Genomic DNA, 17,626 nt, shown 5'->3' with positions numbered 1-17,626 from the left:
AGTAAGGGTTCAATGAGGAAGCGTTATAAATTAAAAAAAGAAAAACCAAGAGAAATATCAGCAAAGAATATTAAAAGGAAATTCACAAAACATATAAATAAACATAAGAAAACATTCAATCTCACTAATATTCAAACAATTACACATTTAACGATTAAGTTATGTCTTGTCTATCAAACTGGCAAACATTTTTAAATACCCAGGATTCTAGAGAACGAGAAAATTCTGATATGAGGTGGTAGAAGCATAAATAGTACTTTAAAAAGATACTTGAATCAAAAGTCTTAAAGGGGCCGGCCCAGTTATGTAGTGGTTAAGTTCACACACTCTGCTTCTGCCACCCCAAGTTTCCAGGTTCGGATCCTGGGCACAGACCTAGCACCACTCATCAAACCACGCCACAGCAGCATCCCACATAAAACAGAGGAAGATTGGCACAGACGTTAGTTCAGTGACAATCTTCCTCACACACACAAAGGAGTCTTAAAAAGGTACATATCCTTTAACTTAGTCAGTGCAACTTCTAGGAATTGGACCTAAGGCAATAAATCAAAGATGAACACAGACAGTGCCACAATAACGTTCACTTAACCATTATTTATGAATTAATTGCAACAACGGGGAATAGGTTAAACAGTAACTGATTTGTAGAATACTAATTAGCCATTAAAAATTATGCTATAAAAGAATATTAATGATGGAGAAATGTTTAAATTTTCAAAGAAGACTATAAAAAGTAAAATATGACTCCAATTTTGTTTCTTAAATATTGTTTGGAGGAGGCACATGCACATAACAGGCAATACATACCCTAAAAATTCACAAGGATATTTTCTGATTGCTTGCCTTAGTGGTAATTTTTATTTTCTTCTTTATAGAAGTTCTATCTAAACAAAATTTTTATTTTTAATTAAAAATATATAAACTAATTTGTGGTGGTGCTACTTGTACAACTATACAAATTCACTAAAAACGCAATCAATCATAAAATGCATTTCAAGAAATATTTATACACCTACACACACTTTACTTATTAAAAAGGTGAGGGGTAGGAAAAAGTCCCTGCCTTCAAAGAGAGAAAAAAAATTACAAATATGTTGTGTTTTATTTAATGGGAAGAGAGAGAACTTAAGTATTTCAGATATCTTTCAACAATAAATTTGCTAACTATAACAAAATATTTTCCTACTATATCCATGTAAAAATGGATGTTATATGATCATTTCAAACACATCAATATGAAAAAACAAAAGGTTAACTTTTTAGGTAACTTGGTTCCCAGAAAAAACAGTTTACCCCGTCACATTTTTCTTCTATCTACCCTGCTCCTGCAAATCCTTTCTGAATAACTCCAATTAAGTAGAAAAATCAGCATACTGCCAAGGTCTAATAAATAAAACACTCCTTCAACACAAATTTTAAATTATGTAAATGAGTTATGATATGAATTGACTGTAACTGATAATACAGGCAGAACAAATACAATTTGAGACGTTAACATGTTATTTGAGAAGACACGCCAATTTCTCAAATTAAAAGAAAATGTTTTAAATGCAAGCCCTAAATACGCATAAACAGCATGGCAGCAGGTGGGAGGGGAGATCACAATAATAAAGATAGAGCACATCTGCACGACATGTGCTACGTGTGCACTCTGTACTACGTGTACTGTAAGGTATTTTACCATTATCATGCTTCTTATTCCCCATATGAAAAAACTGACATTTGGAGCTTTGTATTTTGTTCTCATGGTTACCCCAAATCCCTACTACTTTCCTTCCTTTTCATTATCAGTCTAGGGGTGAAGGAAAACGACCTACTGATTCCCCTACTCAGGAACATCACTGAAATTTAGCTAAACTTTTTCCCCTCTCTTCTCTCTTCTCCAAGAACCTGATTTGAAGTAATATCCTTTTGCTCGTTTAATAACTATGAAAAGGTAATGAGTAACTTTACGCTAGTTTTATTTCTCCTCTATCTTCAATGCAGAGAATATAGCCATTACATATTACACTCACTCAGCCATCATTTAGTTTAAATTCCACAAGTATCTATTTAATGCTCTCCTTGTATCAATGTCCCTGCAGTCTCTGTGGTTGCCAAAGTTTACTCGCTAGTGGATTCCTTAAGAAGCGCTCAAAGAAACAACAGTCCCCAAATTCATGCTGAGTAACATTTTGTCTGCTGTCTTTATACTTTAGTCAACTGAGCTAGATATAAAACTCTTGGCTCTCATTTGTTTTCCTTGAGTATATCAGATGTCACTCCACTGCTTCTGGCATAAAGTGGTACTATCAAAATCAGATAATCTAATATTCTTCCTCTTAATAATGACTTGGGGTCTTTGTTGAGATACCCCAAGAATTTTCTTTTCTTGAAAGTTCAGTAAATTTTAAAGAGTACGTCTACATGCTGCTCATTTCTGGATCAATTTATCCAAGTAAACAACATGCCCTTTCCAAATGTAGTGGCAAATCTTTTTTTTTTATTTCAGGAAACCTACTCAAGTTATAATTATTAGTATTTATTAAGTTTCATTGCTTTGGTTTTCTTCAGAAACCCTTATTACTTGTATGTTAAAATTTCTTTGCCCGTCTTTAGTAACTGTCACTTTCTCTAGAATGCTTCTTTATTTTTCAATTCTTTTGTTTAAACTTTTTTTCTCCCATTCATCTTTTGTTTCTCTGAAGAAATCTTCTGTTGTGTTTTGTCACCCTGTGTTCCTTCTAGTTTAGGCCTCATTTTTAAAATCATTTTTCCTTTTATTTCTCTTTCCTGAGTTATCACCACATTTCTAAGATCTCTCTATTCGGATTTATGTTGGTCTTTCATCCTTGCATCATTTTCTAAATTTCCTTGGGTTTGTTTTCAAACAGCAAGTTATAGTTTTCATTTGTTTCATGGACATTTCTTTCTGGCATGCTTTCGCTGTCCGCAGGAATATTATTCCACTCCTTATTCCTTTTCTCTTACAAAAATTCTGTGGGGAATTTGACCGTGATCTTTGGTGACCGTTTTCACATAAAACAAAACTTTTAGGAAACTAGAGTAGCTTTTCCAGCTTCAGCAAGGGACCTCTTCTGTTTTCATGAAGGACAGCGAAATTCAGGCTCATGAATAAGACAATTTTCCTTTGCCCCCACTGTCTCCATCCTGCTTGATTCTTTTCCCAGAAGTGTCTCCTGAATGTGGGGCTTTAACCAGGAAGGGAGCTTCAACTGCTAAGTTTTCAAAATTCACAGGGATCAGATGGCTCTAACCCCAGAGAACTCACTTTGAGTCCCCTGTATCCTGAGACCTCAGAAACATCTCTCCATTGCAGCTGCTCTCCTCACATCTGCTTGCCACACTTCACAGGCAATGTACGGGCTAGCTCGGGGTCCTCCTGTTCTCGGGTCCATCAAACACCCTGCTGCTTCCTTCTGCATCATTCTGTACAAATGTTGACACCACGGAGGTCTTGTAGTCACTGGAGATCTGTCCTCACCCGCTTCTACTGGGTAGGTGGGGATACTGTTCACCTAGTCTTGTAGAAGGTGTCCGTGAGGTTTTGGTTTTGTTGTCCTGGTTACGCCATCCATTTTTAGGGAAAACTATGGAGATTCAAAAAATCTATGTCCTGCTGTCATCTTCCCATTCTTGAAAGATTGAACGATGTCAATCATTCTTTTAGAGGTACATTGAGTAAATATCACTAAAATCTAAAATAATGAATATGAATCTATTTGCTTTCACCTGGGTCTTGAATAAAGGCACTAAGGTCTAAGAAATTCAACTTTACAAAGTGGCTAACATCAGGTTTCCCATCACCTTTTCTATAAATACCATATGTTCTCTTATGTGATCCATACATCACATAATCATTAACTTCTTCCTCTTAGAAATTAGATTTAAATAAAAAATATGAAACATAAAAGGAAAAGGAAATGGAAAATGAGGAATTCTTAAAACCACCTGAAGAAATTTACTAAAGCAGTTATTCAGATTAAGATATTTTTAAGCGGGGCTGGCCCAGTGGCACAGCAGTTAAGTTCACACGTTCCACATCTCGGTGGCCTGGGGTTCGCCAGTTCAGATCCCAGGTGCGGACATGGCACCACTTGGCAAAAGCCATGCTGTGGTAGGTGTCCCATAGATAAAGTAGAGGAAGATGGGTACGCATGTTAACTCAGGGCCAGACTTCCTCAGCCAAAAGAGGAGGACTGGCAGTAGTTAGCTCAGGGCTAATCGTCCTCAAAAAAAAAAAAAAAAAAAGATATTTTTAAGCGTTAGTAGGATGGCAAAAATTGTTCTTTTTCCAAGTATTTATGGAGCACTCTCTACGTCCCAGGATCCCTGCTAGACAGACACAGGGCATACAATGAGGATAAGCCATAGCCCTCTCATCTTGAGGATAAGACTAGCTAGGACAAAAAAACGGTAAGCAAACATGTGCAAATGCCATAAAAGCATTAAATAAAAACCATTTACGAGGAAGAAAGAATCCTGCAAGAATATCTACAAAACTATCAGGTTTGTCACTTACTCTATGCATTTCTGAAGCAGTTGAACTTTTTCCTCCACTGAGGAGACACTATCACTTTTACATACCCTAAAGCAGAGGAGTCTTCTTTTTGCAGTTGAATTAGAGATTTATTTTTAACTACAATACTCAATGCTCACAGACATATACTTGGAAGATACACATGATGTAATGCTAGAGAGTATAAATTGGTACACGTTCCCAAATGGCTTTCTGAAAAGCTGTATTAAGGGCCTTAAAATATTTCAAACCCTATGACCCAATATTTAACACTCCTAGGAATCAATTATAAGAAAATAATTTAACATACAACCAAACTTTTATGCACAGATGTTAGTACTTAAAAAAATGAAAAGGAAAAGTAAAAAAAAACCAAAAAACTTAATGTCTAATAAGAGATATTGAACTTCACTAGGAAATGATCATACAATGAAACAGTCGCAAATCAGCATGCTTTAAAATAAATTTCTAAAGTAATTCACCTCAAAAACACTTATAATTTTGAATGCTCTGGATTTGTTGCAAGTTCAAAGCGACAGGAGATCACTACAGTTAGTTTTCGATGATACAGGGAAATGTTTATGATATAATGCTAGGCAATAAAAGAGAAGGTATGGGGCCGGCCCTGTGGCCAAGTGGTTAAGTTTGCGCTCTCCGCTTAGGTGGCCTGGGGTTTGCTGGTTCGGATCCCGGGTGCGGACCTAGCATCACTCATCAAGCCACAGTGAGGAGGCATCCCACACAGAAGAACTACAAGGACCCCCGACTAGGATATACAGTTATGTACTAGGGGGCTTTGGGGAGGAAAAAAAGAGAGAGAAGATACAAACAATATAAAACAGATTCTACTCGAGCACACCAACTTGAATAATATTCAAGATGATCTCAATTAATCAAAAACAGCACTAAAAACAAAAAACCAGAAGAGAATGTGCCATAGTACAGTGGACAGTAGAACTTTGGCTAGGCTTTCCTTCTACTTGTCTATATTCTTATAAATTTCCAAATTTTTTCAGTGATTGTGTATCACTTAATAAACAGGGAGAAAAAGTAAAAGCCTGAGAGCAAAAATAAATCCAGTGGATTTAGCATTCACCAGAACCAATAAACTCATTGAATTATTACGAGCAAAATCAGACTGCTTGGGGTTAAGAAATGAACGAGGCTAAAGAAGGGAGAACACATAGAAAAAGACCAGATATACAGGACCATGAGAAGAACAATTTTAAAAGGAGGCAAATTAGCAGTAAGTACTAAAATATTAAAATGTACAAACCTTTTGATTCCCCCAATGCACACTGCATATGAATGGGATTAAAGAAGTTCGGTTTTTTTAAATTTACAGATCTGATTTCTAATTGTTCTGCAATAATATGCCATACTCCTGTGTCTCTGAAGTAGGCAAACTTTGCCCTACAAAATTCACATTTTAAAGTGAGTTAGAGAATCTAAAATTAAAAACTCTGCCACATCAAATGGTTTTAAGTGCTTAAATGCATATATTTAAGAAATATGACAAATACGAACAAATCAGCACAATTTAAATTTCCTAGGTTATTCATCCTCAAAGAGTTATAGTTCTGTATGTTCTAGAACTATTTCAAGTTTTATTTTTTTTTTGAGGAAGATTAGTGCTGAGCTAACCACTGCCAATCCTCCTCTTTTTGCTGAGGAAGACTGGCCCTGAGCTAACGTCCATGCCCATCTTCCTCTACTTTATACGTGGGACGCCTACCACAGCATGGCTTTTGCCAAGTGGTGCCATGTCTGCACCCGGGATCCCAACCAGCGAACCCCAGGCCACCAAGAAGCAGAACGTGTGAACTTAACCGCTGCGCCACTGGGCTGGCCCCTATTTCAAGTTTTAAAGTGACTAGCCTATCGCTATTGTTAAAAAACAATTTTAGTTGTTAAAAAAGCCCATGTCGACAAAATAAAGAATGGTATCAACTGCTATATCCTACAGCTTTTCCCATAACATTCCCCTGGACGTTAATAGGTATAAATAAAAAATAAAAGGGAGGAGAGGTCTTTTTATCAAATAAATTGAAAAAATCCAAGAGCCTTTATGTTAACATGCACAGTAATGTCTGAGGTAGTGCATTTTCCAAATTTAATTCATAAGTAAGTGATTCTACATCCTAAATAAACTCAATTTGGTTACCTCTTAATTCAAAGGGGTAAAGAGTGGCTCCTAAGTTCCCAGGATGACAGTGTGCTTGGGTAGAATGGTGTCACTCATCACTACGGGGAACAAATGGCAAAGGAGGGGATGTGTAGGACAGACATCCAGTAGGCAGTTACATGAGTCTGCAGCTCAGGAGAGAAGAATGGGACACAAATGTAGATTTTGACATCATTAGCATAGGGGTGTCAGGTGAAACTGCTAACCAGAGAGAGCTTTCTGCTTTTGCTCTAGATGCCTTGAATTCAATAAATAAGTCTTAAAAATTGATCACAAACATCCACTGCATCATTTGTTTACGTATCTGCTCCTCCTTCAACTGAAATGTGTTCCCCGACTCCTAAGCAGAGGATCCTGTGTGTAGAGTACCTACCACAGTTCCCAGTGCAAAGCAAATGTGAGCCAAATAAATGTTTGGTCACAAATGATTTTTCTTTCAAAAATTAAAACATAATCCAATTCCACCTCATTTATATTTAAATTATATTTTAAAACATGCAAAAAGACCCTCAAATTAAACAAGTACAGGAACATCTACACACACATGAACTAGAGGAACATTGAAGTGTGACTTTGGTTTAGCGTTCAGCAAAAATCTATTACTAAGCTTTAGCTTTCGAAGGATCAATCAGTCAATGCCTACTTCAACGTCCTTTCTATGAGATGGTATTAAGAGTGAGGTATCATCGCATCTAACCAACAGAAGTCAGTACCAGGAATGTCTGAGGAAAACAGAACATTCACTTTCAAGTATGCGTAAGCATTCTAGAAAAACCTTTCACTGGAAAACTCCTCATGAGCTTTTATGTGTTAATTCTGTCAGTGAAGTATAATAAATGTGTGCACAGTAATACAAGAGCAAACTGCAGCATTAATGACGACTAGGAAAGCTGTTAATTTTATATTCAAAAACAATTATTAACTTTTAAATTGTTAAAAGGGAAACATACCAACAGCTACATATATTAGAGAAAACCAGATCTTCCTTCTCGGGTTTTCCTTTGTAAGCCAATAAATGTTGATAACTTTTAAAGAATACACAGCCAAGTAAGGGAGACGCGATTACATCATAAATATAACCTGCACAGAATTTCTGTGTTCTAGCATTCACAGAATTAACTAGATAACCTTTATAAACTGTATTTACTCTTTAGATATTTCATTTCATCCATAAGCCTTTAAAAAAAATGAGCTTTCTGGAAATTCTTCATATTTTGTGAAGATAAACTAGAAATAAAATAGCAACTTTGCCACTTCAAAATTTCATAAGGGAAAATTTCCAAAATCATTCATATTCATGGATAAATCTATGAGATACCCCAAAAACACTTTGTTCCTCTACTGACCTCAGTTGAAAGTGAGCATCTACTTGGTATAGCCAATGTGCAGTATAGTGCCCAAGGAGCAATCCGGGAGCTGACAGTGCTGAGAAACTGTTCCTGCACCAAAAGGTCAAACTTATAAAATGTGACAACAAAATGTTCATAAAATTCTAAATTTTTTTCTGTAAGTATTCCTATTTATTTCTCTATGATGGTGATTCTTCAGCCTCAGGATCATGTTGATTTTATCAGCCTCTCAGCCAGAATGTGTACATAGTGTACCTCTAATTTGTACCAGCAAATATAGATGTGCACACCTGAGAGATGGGTTACAGAGGTGATTACTCAATCATCTTTTACTTCAAAAAGAATTACCATCAGATTCTTTGAGTCCCTCATGAATGTAAAATATTTGATCTATAATTTACAAATATATTCAAGCACATTTCTTCACGCAAAATGGTACAGCTGAGACATTTTTGAAATCCCACTCTAAAGTCAAAAAATGGTAATTTTTTCCTTTTAGAAAACAAAGATCACCAAAAACAAAAACCAATCACAAAAACTTTAATAGCTACACCAGTAATATAATTAAATATCTATTCAAGATTTACGTAGTTACTTCTACCGCATTTCCAAACAGTTTATAAATATAATCAAGTAAGATTATCTCTGATAAGGTCTACCAATATAAGCCACTTGGTTCAACAAAATGCTCACAACTGACCTGATTTAAGAACATACAAGTTTAAAAGCTAACACTTTACCCATTAGCTACACTATATTTTCAAGAGTTTGAACACAGCCATAAATGGAGCAGTCCCCATTTTTCCATGTATGAATAAGATCACCTCAATTAATTACAAAGCAATCAAAAATATTCTTTCAAAAATGCCTTCATAATGTTTTACTATATAAATATAAATGACAAAAGGACGAAAAGGAAGAAGGGAGGAAAAAGAAAAGAGAGAAAGAGGGATGAAGGAAGGGATGGAAAGAGGGAAGGAACAAGGAAAGAAAAAGTAAAATCCCAGACCATATTTTTTTTAAGGAATCATACATATGGGTGTAACATCCTTAACTGTCAGTCTTACTTAAGATAAACCACTAACATCTACTCTCTACGCCTTTAAAAGATTTGCTCTATTCTAATAGGGATCTGAGGGAAACATGCATTCAACCATAAAGGTGAGTATTTTATTTATTTTTAACAGAAATACTTCAATTCTCACCAAAGTATTAGCCAACCATTCACTTCTATAAAGGCCAAGTACTAGCAACTACTATGCTATATTTGTATTTACTACCACTATAAGACACTGATTATCAAACTGATTCTCAAAGTTTAATAAATACCCCTACTATCTTTGCATTTATTGATCTAAATAATTTTCCCCACTAATGCTGTTTATCAGAAAGCTCCCCCATTCAAAATATACCACCAGTTCCCACATTCTCTCAGACAGCCATAGTTTTACTGTATTTCAAAACTTGAGTCACCTGTATGCATCGTCTTCTTTCAAGTCTCATATCATCCTGATGGGGTGGGGGAAGGGAGGGAAGAGTCCAGCAGCAAAACTATAACACTGTGTGAAGAAAAACAGATTATGATAAGAGATAAGGATGCAAGACAATTACCCCTAATTGAGGAACATCTAATGTAACTACAATCCCCAAAACAGAGATAATATTACTAACAAATTCATTTACTAACATTTATTTAAGTTTACTAGAAAATAATTTTCATTAATGAAAATCAATTACATATAAAATACAAAGTATTCAGTTATCAGAGAGAAAAACAGTTTTAAAATCTGCCTATCATCGATGAAAACTGAACGCATTTCTAGATATGAAAAGAGTCAATATTCCACTATTCTACGTAATTTGGGGGGATCTACATTTCGTAAGCTCCATCAACTCACAAATCAGTATGAAGGGGAATTCACTTTTCATCGGGGCTTTCTATCAGAAGCAACGAAAATTACTATATAGGAAAGATAACATGTCAATCTACGGCTGTTATTTGTAAATTAGGACCGCTCCCTTAAGCCCTCTTTTGCTTTCCAAGTGGCTTCTCTTACTTTATTGTAATTCTTTCACTATACTTCCTACTTATTGCTTCCATTCGCATTTCATGACTGACTTGCAAATTCCATAATGTCTGACGGGAAAGCAAAAGCAATCTCAGTTGTTGTCGGCAACGAAGAGCACACGGTAACAGCAGAAGAGACAGACAAGCCCAGGCTAAAACCTAACTTAGAAATGAGTTTCAGTCTAAAACTTTATGTTTTAAATTGATACTGTGGAATTCAATAAGTATTCCTAATGAAACAATGTTGCTTATGTTGGCCACGTTCCCAGGCTAGCCAAAAGAAACTATTGATCCCAAAAGATATTACTGGTCATAGATACTGGGGAGCCTGCAGAAGACATACAGAGTGAACCAATTCTAGATCCTCTCTTTATCTGGACAAATTCTAAAATAGATTGTTTTCCTTTATTAGCACTCTCTCAACTGATGCCTGTCATTCCCTAAATGTTACATTATGGCATCTCGATCACCCTGCTTAATAATCATCATCCTTTCCCAAAAGTATGTTCCTAAGTTATCATCCAAAGCTCCTATTGCCTCAGTGTAGTTCAATTCAGGGATGTGATAGGAAAAAATGAAGTGAGCTGAAATAATTAACTTTTAATATTTGCAATTTTCAACAAGGATGCTAGTTAGCCCAAACCAACCCCTAATTGGTAGAATTCTAATAGTATTACAAAATAAAGTAAGAAACAACTAAGGTAGTTTGAAGAAAAACACTTTTAGGCAAGTGGGTCATAATATAGATTTAAGTCTATACTTATTGCCCAAAAATATTTCTGCTTTTCACTTATTTCTCCTTCTACTTCTGAATTCCTGGGTTCTTTAAGAGCTCGAAGTCCGTGCTCTAAATAGCAGCAGCTGGAAGAGGAGCAGCTGGAGCAGGAGCTCAGGGACGGGTGTTTAAATGTAGGAATTATTTGTAAATTAGGAATTGCCTGGGTCTAAAATCATTACCTATATTCCAGATTCCATTCCTGAAGAACCTCTTTCAGTTTAGATGCTGCTACATTATCAAGTAAAACCCTAACATGGGACCAAGTGGTACTCAATTTGGGGGGTATATGAATAGATCAATGGACGAACATTAAAGTACTGTATTAAAATAGCTGTATTTGCAAAATAGTATTTGAAACATCAAGATTAAAGATCTTTATTTCGAAGACATAGTTTTCTAACAATTTTCCCCTCATAATTGTCTTTACAATTCTAGTAGGGACCATAGGGAAAGAGAATGTGAATTAACCCTCTAGTTATGAACTACATATTATCAAATTCTTTAGGCTCTCAACATTACATTCTTCACCTATAAAATGTTACAACACTACCTACACCTGTCAACTTCAATGATTTCAATAGGAAAAGAAAGGTATTACTGATCAAAAACACTTTATAAGAAGAAAGCAGGATCAAGTAACACACTACTATTCTTTCTATTAAAAGTTGCTAGAAATTAGATTACTTTATTGCTGTTTTAAATATCTAAAGATAAGAAATATGGGTGGGCCAGCAGCACAATGGATAAGGCATCTGACTATACGGATCATCAAAATTGGCCTGAAAACTGACATCTTTTAGAAAAGTCGTCCATAACCACTACTCATCTGAAAAGCAGCCTTTGGCAAAGGGTACAGCGTCTGAGTCACAAAATTTGCTGGGGATACAGGCAGCAACCAAACCTTCACATACTAAGCAATGATAAACTCCTTAAGTCTTGACCTTGGATTGCTTTAAATAAAGATTCTAGTGATTATTTCATACATCCTTCAGGTTGGTCGCTTTTCAAAAGAAAACAAAAAGCTTCTATTCGCTGAGGGTTTTACCACAATAAGTAGACAAAACACCAAATGTACTTTGCAAACTATAGACACAATTTTCTTTCTAAAGACGCTTAAAAACCCAGACAGTCATATTTTAAACTTTTCTGAGTAAAACTTTCAGTGTACTTTTCATCTTTTCCCCTACAAATGAAGTCATCACAAATTAGCAAAATTAGATGCTAATGAAAAGCGTCTACTATCCTTACCACAGGAACCTCCCATAACCCTCAAAATCTTTTACAGTCTGTTTTAGCTGACATTTTGCCAAAAGCAATACAATGGTCTATGAACAATCTGAGCTTAAGTGGTTTTTGAAGGTAAACTTACAAACCACTTTTTAGTTCTCTGAAAATCAGTGCATAAAGTAATAGCATAGAGCACATCTTCACGGATAGCAGGATTTTAACAGGCTGTCTGAATTAAGCACATGCTATGCTCAGGTAAGCAGGCATCAGACTCAGTCTCTTGGTGTCTGTCTGTCTCTCTTGAGGGGCTAGGGGAGGAGGAGAGAATATCAAGACATCTATTTAAAAGCGCTGATATACAGAGACTTATAAAATTAATAATAATCCAAAAAGACCAAAAGTGGCAAAAGTGTAATTGAAATGAATGCACTTGCATGATATGGCAAATCTAGATAAACTCAGGAGTTAATGAACTACAGGGCAGATACAATGCTTTTCTCTAATGTCACAACGTCTTGTAATGACACAAAACTAAAAGTTCTATCTAGTTTCAAACTAAAGTAGTAGGAAACTATTACAAGCAGCAGGGGGAAAGCATCAGCATGATACCAGGTTGAGAAGTACTGGTAGGCACTGTTTTATTTCTTAAACTGGATGGAAGTACACAGTTGTTTATTATCTTTTAATTTTACAAGTTATATATATTCTTGTGCGTTTGTTTAACGATTAAAAATTTTTAACCCATATTAAAAAATAAAATATAACGCACAATGGGATTTAAAAGGACAAGTTAGATAGTAAGTGAAATCAAGGATAACTTGGTTGATAAATTTGATTCCATGGATTAAAATTACAATGTGATTATCTAAAAATTATACACTATGACTAGCTTTCCTTATAAACTTCTGCTCATTTACACTAACAGATAAAGTGACAGAAGAAAATATTTTCTTTTCGCATACTATAACTTTAGAAATAGAGTTTCTAGAATTATAATAGCCAAAGGAGTCAAGTGAAATCCTAAAAGCCAGGAACGTTTACGACTCTCCCCAAAACCCCTAGGAAATAGCCAGTCTTAAAAAAATTAATTACAAAGGCAAAAAGCACAAGACTATAGAATGTTATATCAAATCAAAATTAAGAGTATGCAGGGAAAAGAACATTTGCTGAACACTTAACTACACACTGACCACTGACCTGAGACACTACCGACGCTGACACATTTAATCTCCGAAAAGCGCTCAAAGCAGGCAGGGTTACCTCCACTTCATCACAGGGCAAAACTAAGGGTCAGAGAGGTTAACTGGCCCAGTCTGAAGTCACAGCTTGTGAACTCTGGTCCCACACTAAAGTTCATATTTTCCACCACACCAAAACGCCTCTCATTGAGGATCACTGAAATGGCTACGAGAAAATTACAAAGATACAAGAATCTAGGTGTCTCTAAGTCTGATTTTAGACCCTGAACTCACTCAGCTGCCTCAACCATCCCAAACATGAAATAAAGCTCCTAAGTAGTAAATTAAGTTGTAAAAAGCATTTCAGTTTAGCAGAATGGAAAAGTAACTCTCCCCAAAAGTTGGCCTAGCAGATAAATTTTGATTACAGCATATAACAGATTGTTATATATTCCCTTTACCAAAACAATTTGTAAAGGAGACAAACTGGGTAAACAATAATAACAGGTAAGTCATTTTTGCACTCAAGTCCTGGGCAAGATAAAAGGACATGAAGGATTATGAACCTGGTCTTGGACTCTATGTCCAACTCCAATGGCGTGCTGGAAGCGGAAGTAGCTGAGATGTGTGTTAAAGGGGAAAGGACACAATTTCTCATGAAATTATATAAGACACGACCCTGAGCAAGGACTGGAGAGAAGGTTCAAGAACCAAGAGCTGGGTGAATTAAATAAACACTGCCCCAAACTTCTGCGACCTCAAGCACCAAGTTACTTGGCCTCTGTGGGACAACATCTGGACTCAAATGAGACAAAATTAGGCACTAAGTATTTGGATCCAGCAATAAATACAGGAAAACAGGAAGGAAATACCTCACATGCATATATCTGTAACAATGCATAATACAATGACAAATATCTTTTTAAAGACTGGAGGGCAGAGACTGAAAGGTTTCTAGGGGTAAGCTGTGATCAGTAAGTGTGAAGTACAGCTACCTGTCACTCATTCAAAACACAGAAACTACCGCGGAGACCCTATTTGGCTTGCTATCCTTTGTCTTCCTGGAGTGTGAAAGCCTAACGATTCGACCAGGTTTATATCAACCTTTGAGCATATCAACATATTTACATGTATTCTCTTGTATTCTGAGTTCCTCAAACATGAATTCTCAGACCAGAGAACTTTTCAAGAACCCAACTCCTGCTACTGGAGAGTGACTCCTATATAAAGTAGACAGTAGGAACTATCCCTATCATAATCAGACGTTTAAGTTCCAGAAGGCACATTTCTAAGACAGTTGGTTGAAAGTCAAATTTAAGTACTATTTTAGCTGTATGTGGAATTCAGCAGACTTTTAAAAGCTGGCTTGACTCTAGTGCACCTCTCTCTACAGAGTTTCAGGCCCACATTTCTGAGAGCCCAGTGAACTGAGCTTGAATGTCCCAGTTCTTACTGTTTCCCAGTTAGGAGTGCATATGAGATGTCTTATCGTTAATGGACAGGTAAATATTTTCCTTTAATTCACTTAATCCCCATAAACAGTAAGGTAAGTAGTACTATTATCCTCACTTTACAGGTAAGGAAAGGCCCAGAAAAGTAAGGTGAAGTCGCCCCAAGTCAAACATGACTAACTGTAGATGGATACTAATCAAACCCAACCACAGTGACGCCAACGCCGCTGCTCTCAGGTCCCATGTGACACTGAATGCACCATCCCCCACCCTTCTCCCTGCTCACAAAAGGGGAGGCAAGACCAAGCAGGACAGGAAAAAACCCCATTTCTCCTTCCTGTGTCCTCAGCCTTGGTTAATGGGTGTCACCATCACCCATCTCCCAAACTAAAACTCTGATCATCGTAGGACTTCTTTCCTATTGCTTATCGCACCTCCAAACCACAAACTTTTGTGTGGATTTCACCTCAGAATGGTCTTTCAAACTGGCCTCGTGGCTCCATTTGCACCGTTCCTATCTTAGTCAAGGCCCTCCTTGTTCTGTGCGCACACTCTGCTCAGTCTACCCACACAGCCCATTCTCATCAGAACTAGACACCTTAAAAACAAACCCTGTCACCATTCCAACCCAATTGTGTGCAATCATGTTCAGAAGCTCGAAGTGAATGACAGTCTTCTTCCACTTAAAATTTAAAAACCCCAAGTTTTTCTTCCATCATTTATCTGAAATAAACAGACTATTTTCTGATTATAAAATGTTACGTGTTCATTACTTTTTAAAAAGGGAATAAGAACTAACTAGAAACAAATAACTAAAAGCCAAGCAAAATTTCAGCACTCTAAGATAAGGAATCTCTGCTCTTATTTTTTTAATTTTACATCTTTACATCAATAATTTACATTTGTACCATTTTTAATAGTTGTATAGCACTCCATTGCACAGATCTAAGTTTACTTTAAGCAAGTATCTACTGGGGGATTATCTGGGTTGTTTCCAATTTTTCACTACCATAAACTTTGAACCTTGGATCTTGCTTTTACCCACCTGTTAATAGGAACTAAGAGCAAAGTATTATGAACAAAACCCCAGGAATTTTTCAATCTCTTCTGTTGATATGCTTGCTGACAGATCACATAACATACTCAAATTAATTTTAGCTCCTAAGAGGAATTAAAAAGGGGTGGTCCAATGACCTCCAGGTGCTCCTGAGAATCAAACGAGGATGAGATCCAGTGCTTAATGTTCTCTCTCGTTACAGTTCCCTCCCTAACCTGAATGCTGGGGTGATCTCATTATGTGTTCCATCAACAAAGCAGTGTCTATCAGACAGAAGACACTTGGGAAGAACACGTTCAATCAATAGCCTGCAAGCCCTTCTGGTAACTAGTTTCTAAGAAATGCACTGGAAAACCACTCTGCTCTCTCCTGATAGCACTGACTTTCCTCAATAGGATGGTCTAAAGTACAAATATATAGACACATACATATTTACTTATAAAATATACATTATATAATGAATTTACATAAGTGCATGTACACATATACTTAGCTGGCTATATGTACTTTTATACATATATAATTATAGATAGTTTAATAAATCACTGCTTTTAATTACCCTTGCATTTCAAAAATATGGAAAAATAACAAGTCCCAGAAATAATAAAAAATGCACACAGTTAGTAATGGCTTACATTTTTCTCCCACAAGCCTATTACTAAGAGCAGTAAAATGAGTACAGTTTTATGTACTTTCCCCATTACACTTTTGTGGAACTTACAGGGAAATGCTACCTCTTCAAAAATTCTTAAAATGTGTGGTCTTACATTTCAGAGTACCAGTTATCCTCCAAATAGTCCATGTCTCTTTCACTTTTAGCCCAAACCTCAGGTGTTACCTCCAGTTCCACCCCTGGCCCCCCAACTCATCTCTATACATCTTTCCCTCCAAAAGAAGTACTTCAAAGTTTTACTCTGAACTAATAATTCTGGACTTTCTTCTCTACCCTAACCTCTCACTCAAGATCTAGTCCAACAAGCTGCTGGATGTCGCCTATAGGCCACATTACTACCTCAACTCACAATGCCTAAAACACATCCTTACCCCGTCCTCACACAACTCACCTTCCCATCCCTACCCAGGGCCCCACCATTCTTCCAGTGACTTCACTAAGACTGCTGACTCATCTCCTCTAAAGGGTCTCCCTAAATCCTATCAAGTTTCAAAAAAGCCTATGCCTTTCCATTCTTCTCCATGACCACTGAATCACCTTGGTCCAGGTCCTTATTCCATGTTCAGTGTTACAGATGCCTCCTAGAACTAAGCATCTCCCAGCCTGATGGTACGTCAGAAACACTAGGGGAGGAGGAGGTTCCCAAAACTAGGCTGCAGACTCCACTCCCAAAGATCCTGATTCAGGAAGCATGGAGAAGAACCCAAGAATCTTCTTTGCTTTTTTAAACAACAATTTCCAGGTGATTCTTGAGCACAGCCAAATTTGGGAACTACTGTACTTAAAGGCAGCTTATCCCTTGTCTCAATTTATCCCACAGTTAGCTGCCACACATACATTCCTGAAGCACAGCACTTTCAACCTAGATTTAACCCCTCCATAACTTAAGAACGTTTGATCAAATCTTACTTCCCTAAACTCAGAGCTTGGCATGGCATTCTATAAAATGCCATTTAATCTCCTTCTGCACCAATGCTCAAATCATTTCCCCCACCTACAATTTGCCTTTTCTTTACCTAAATCTTTACCTAAATCCTACTCATCCTTCAAGACCACCTCAATTCTCCTTTATCCAGCTTAAGGTCACTCCACTCTCTCCACTGAACTTCCATTTAATTACCTACCATTATATTTTGTT

The 17,626-nt window shown here is 36.6% G+C and overlaps 1 protein-coding gene across 21 annotated transcripts in view; it reads right to left on the bottom strand.

Moving 5' to 3' along the window:
* Positions 1–17,626, bottom strand: part of DYRK1A (dual specificity tyrosine phosphorylation regulated kinase 1A) — a 134,604-nt gene that overhangs the window by 78,453 nt on the left and 38,525 nt on the right. For 10 of the 21 annotated variants that reach the window (XM_070252315.1, XM_023630145.2, XM_070252316.1 and 7 more), the window contains exon 2: positions 9,530–9,615. The exons of 2 other annotated variants lie outside the window; for them this stretch is intronic. In XM_070252315.1, the coding sequence (XP_070108416.1) occupies positions 9,530–9,539 (10 nt within the window). In that variant the 5' untranslated portion in view covers positions 9,540–9,615. Of the gene's footprint in view, positions 1–6,686; positions 6,833–8,053; positions 8,147–9,529; positions 9,616–17,626 lie in introns of those variants that run through there. 9 more of the 21 variants (XM_070252323.1, XM_070252320.1, XM_070252321.1 and 6 more) reach the window with 2 other exon arrangements.

Source organism: Equus caballus, chromosome 26, assembly GCF_041296265.1.
Source record: "Equus caballus isolate H_3958 breed thoroughbred chromosome 26, TB-T2T, whole genome shotgun sequence".
NCBI lineage: Eukaryota > Metazoa > Chordata > Mammalia > Perissodactyla > Equidae > Equus > Equus caballus.
This window is presented reverse-complemented; position numbering and strand designations above follow the sequence as displayed.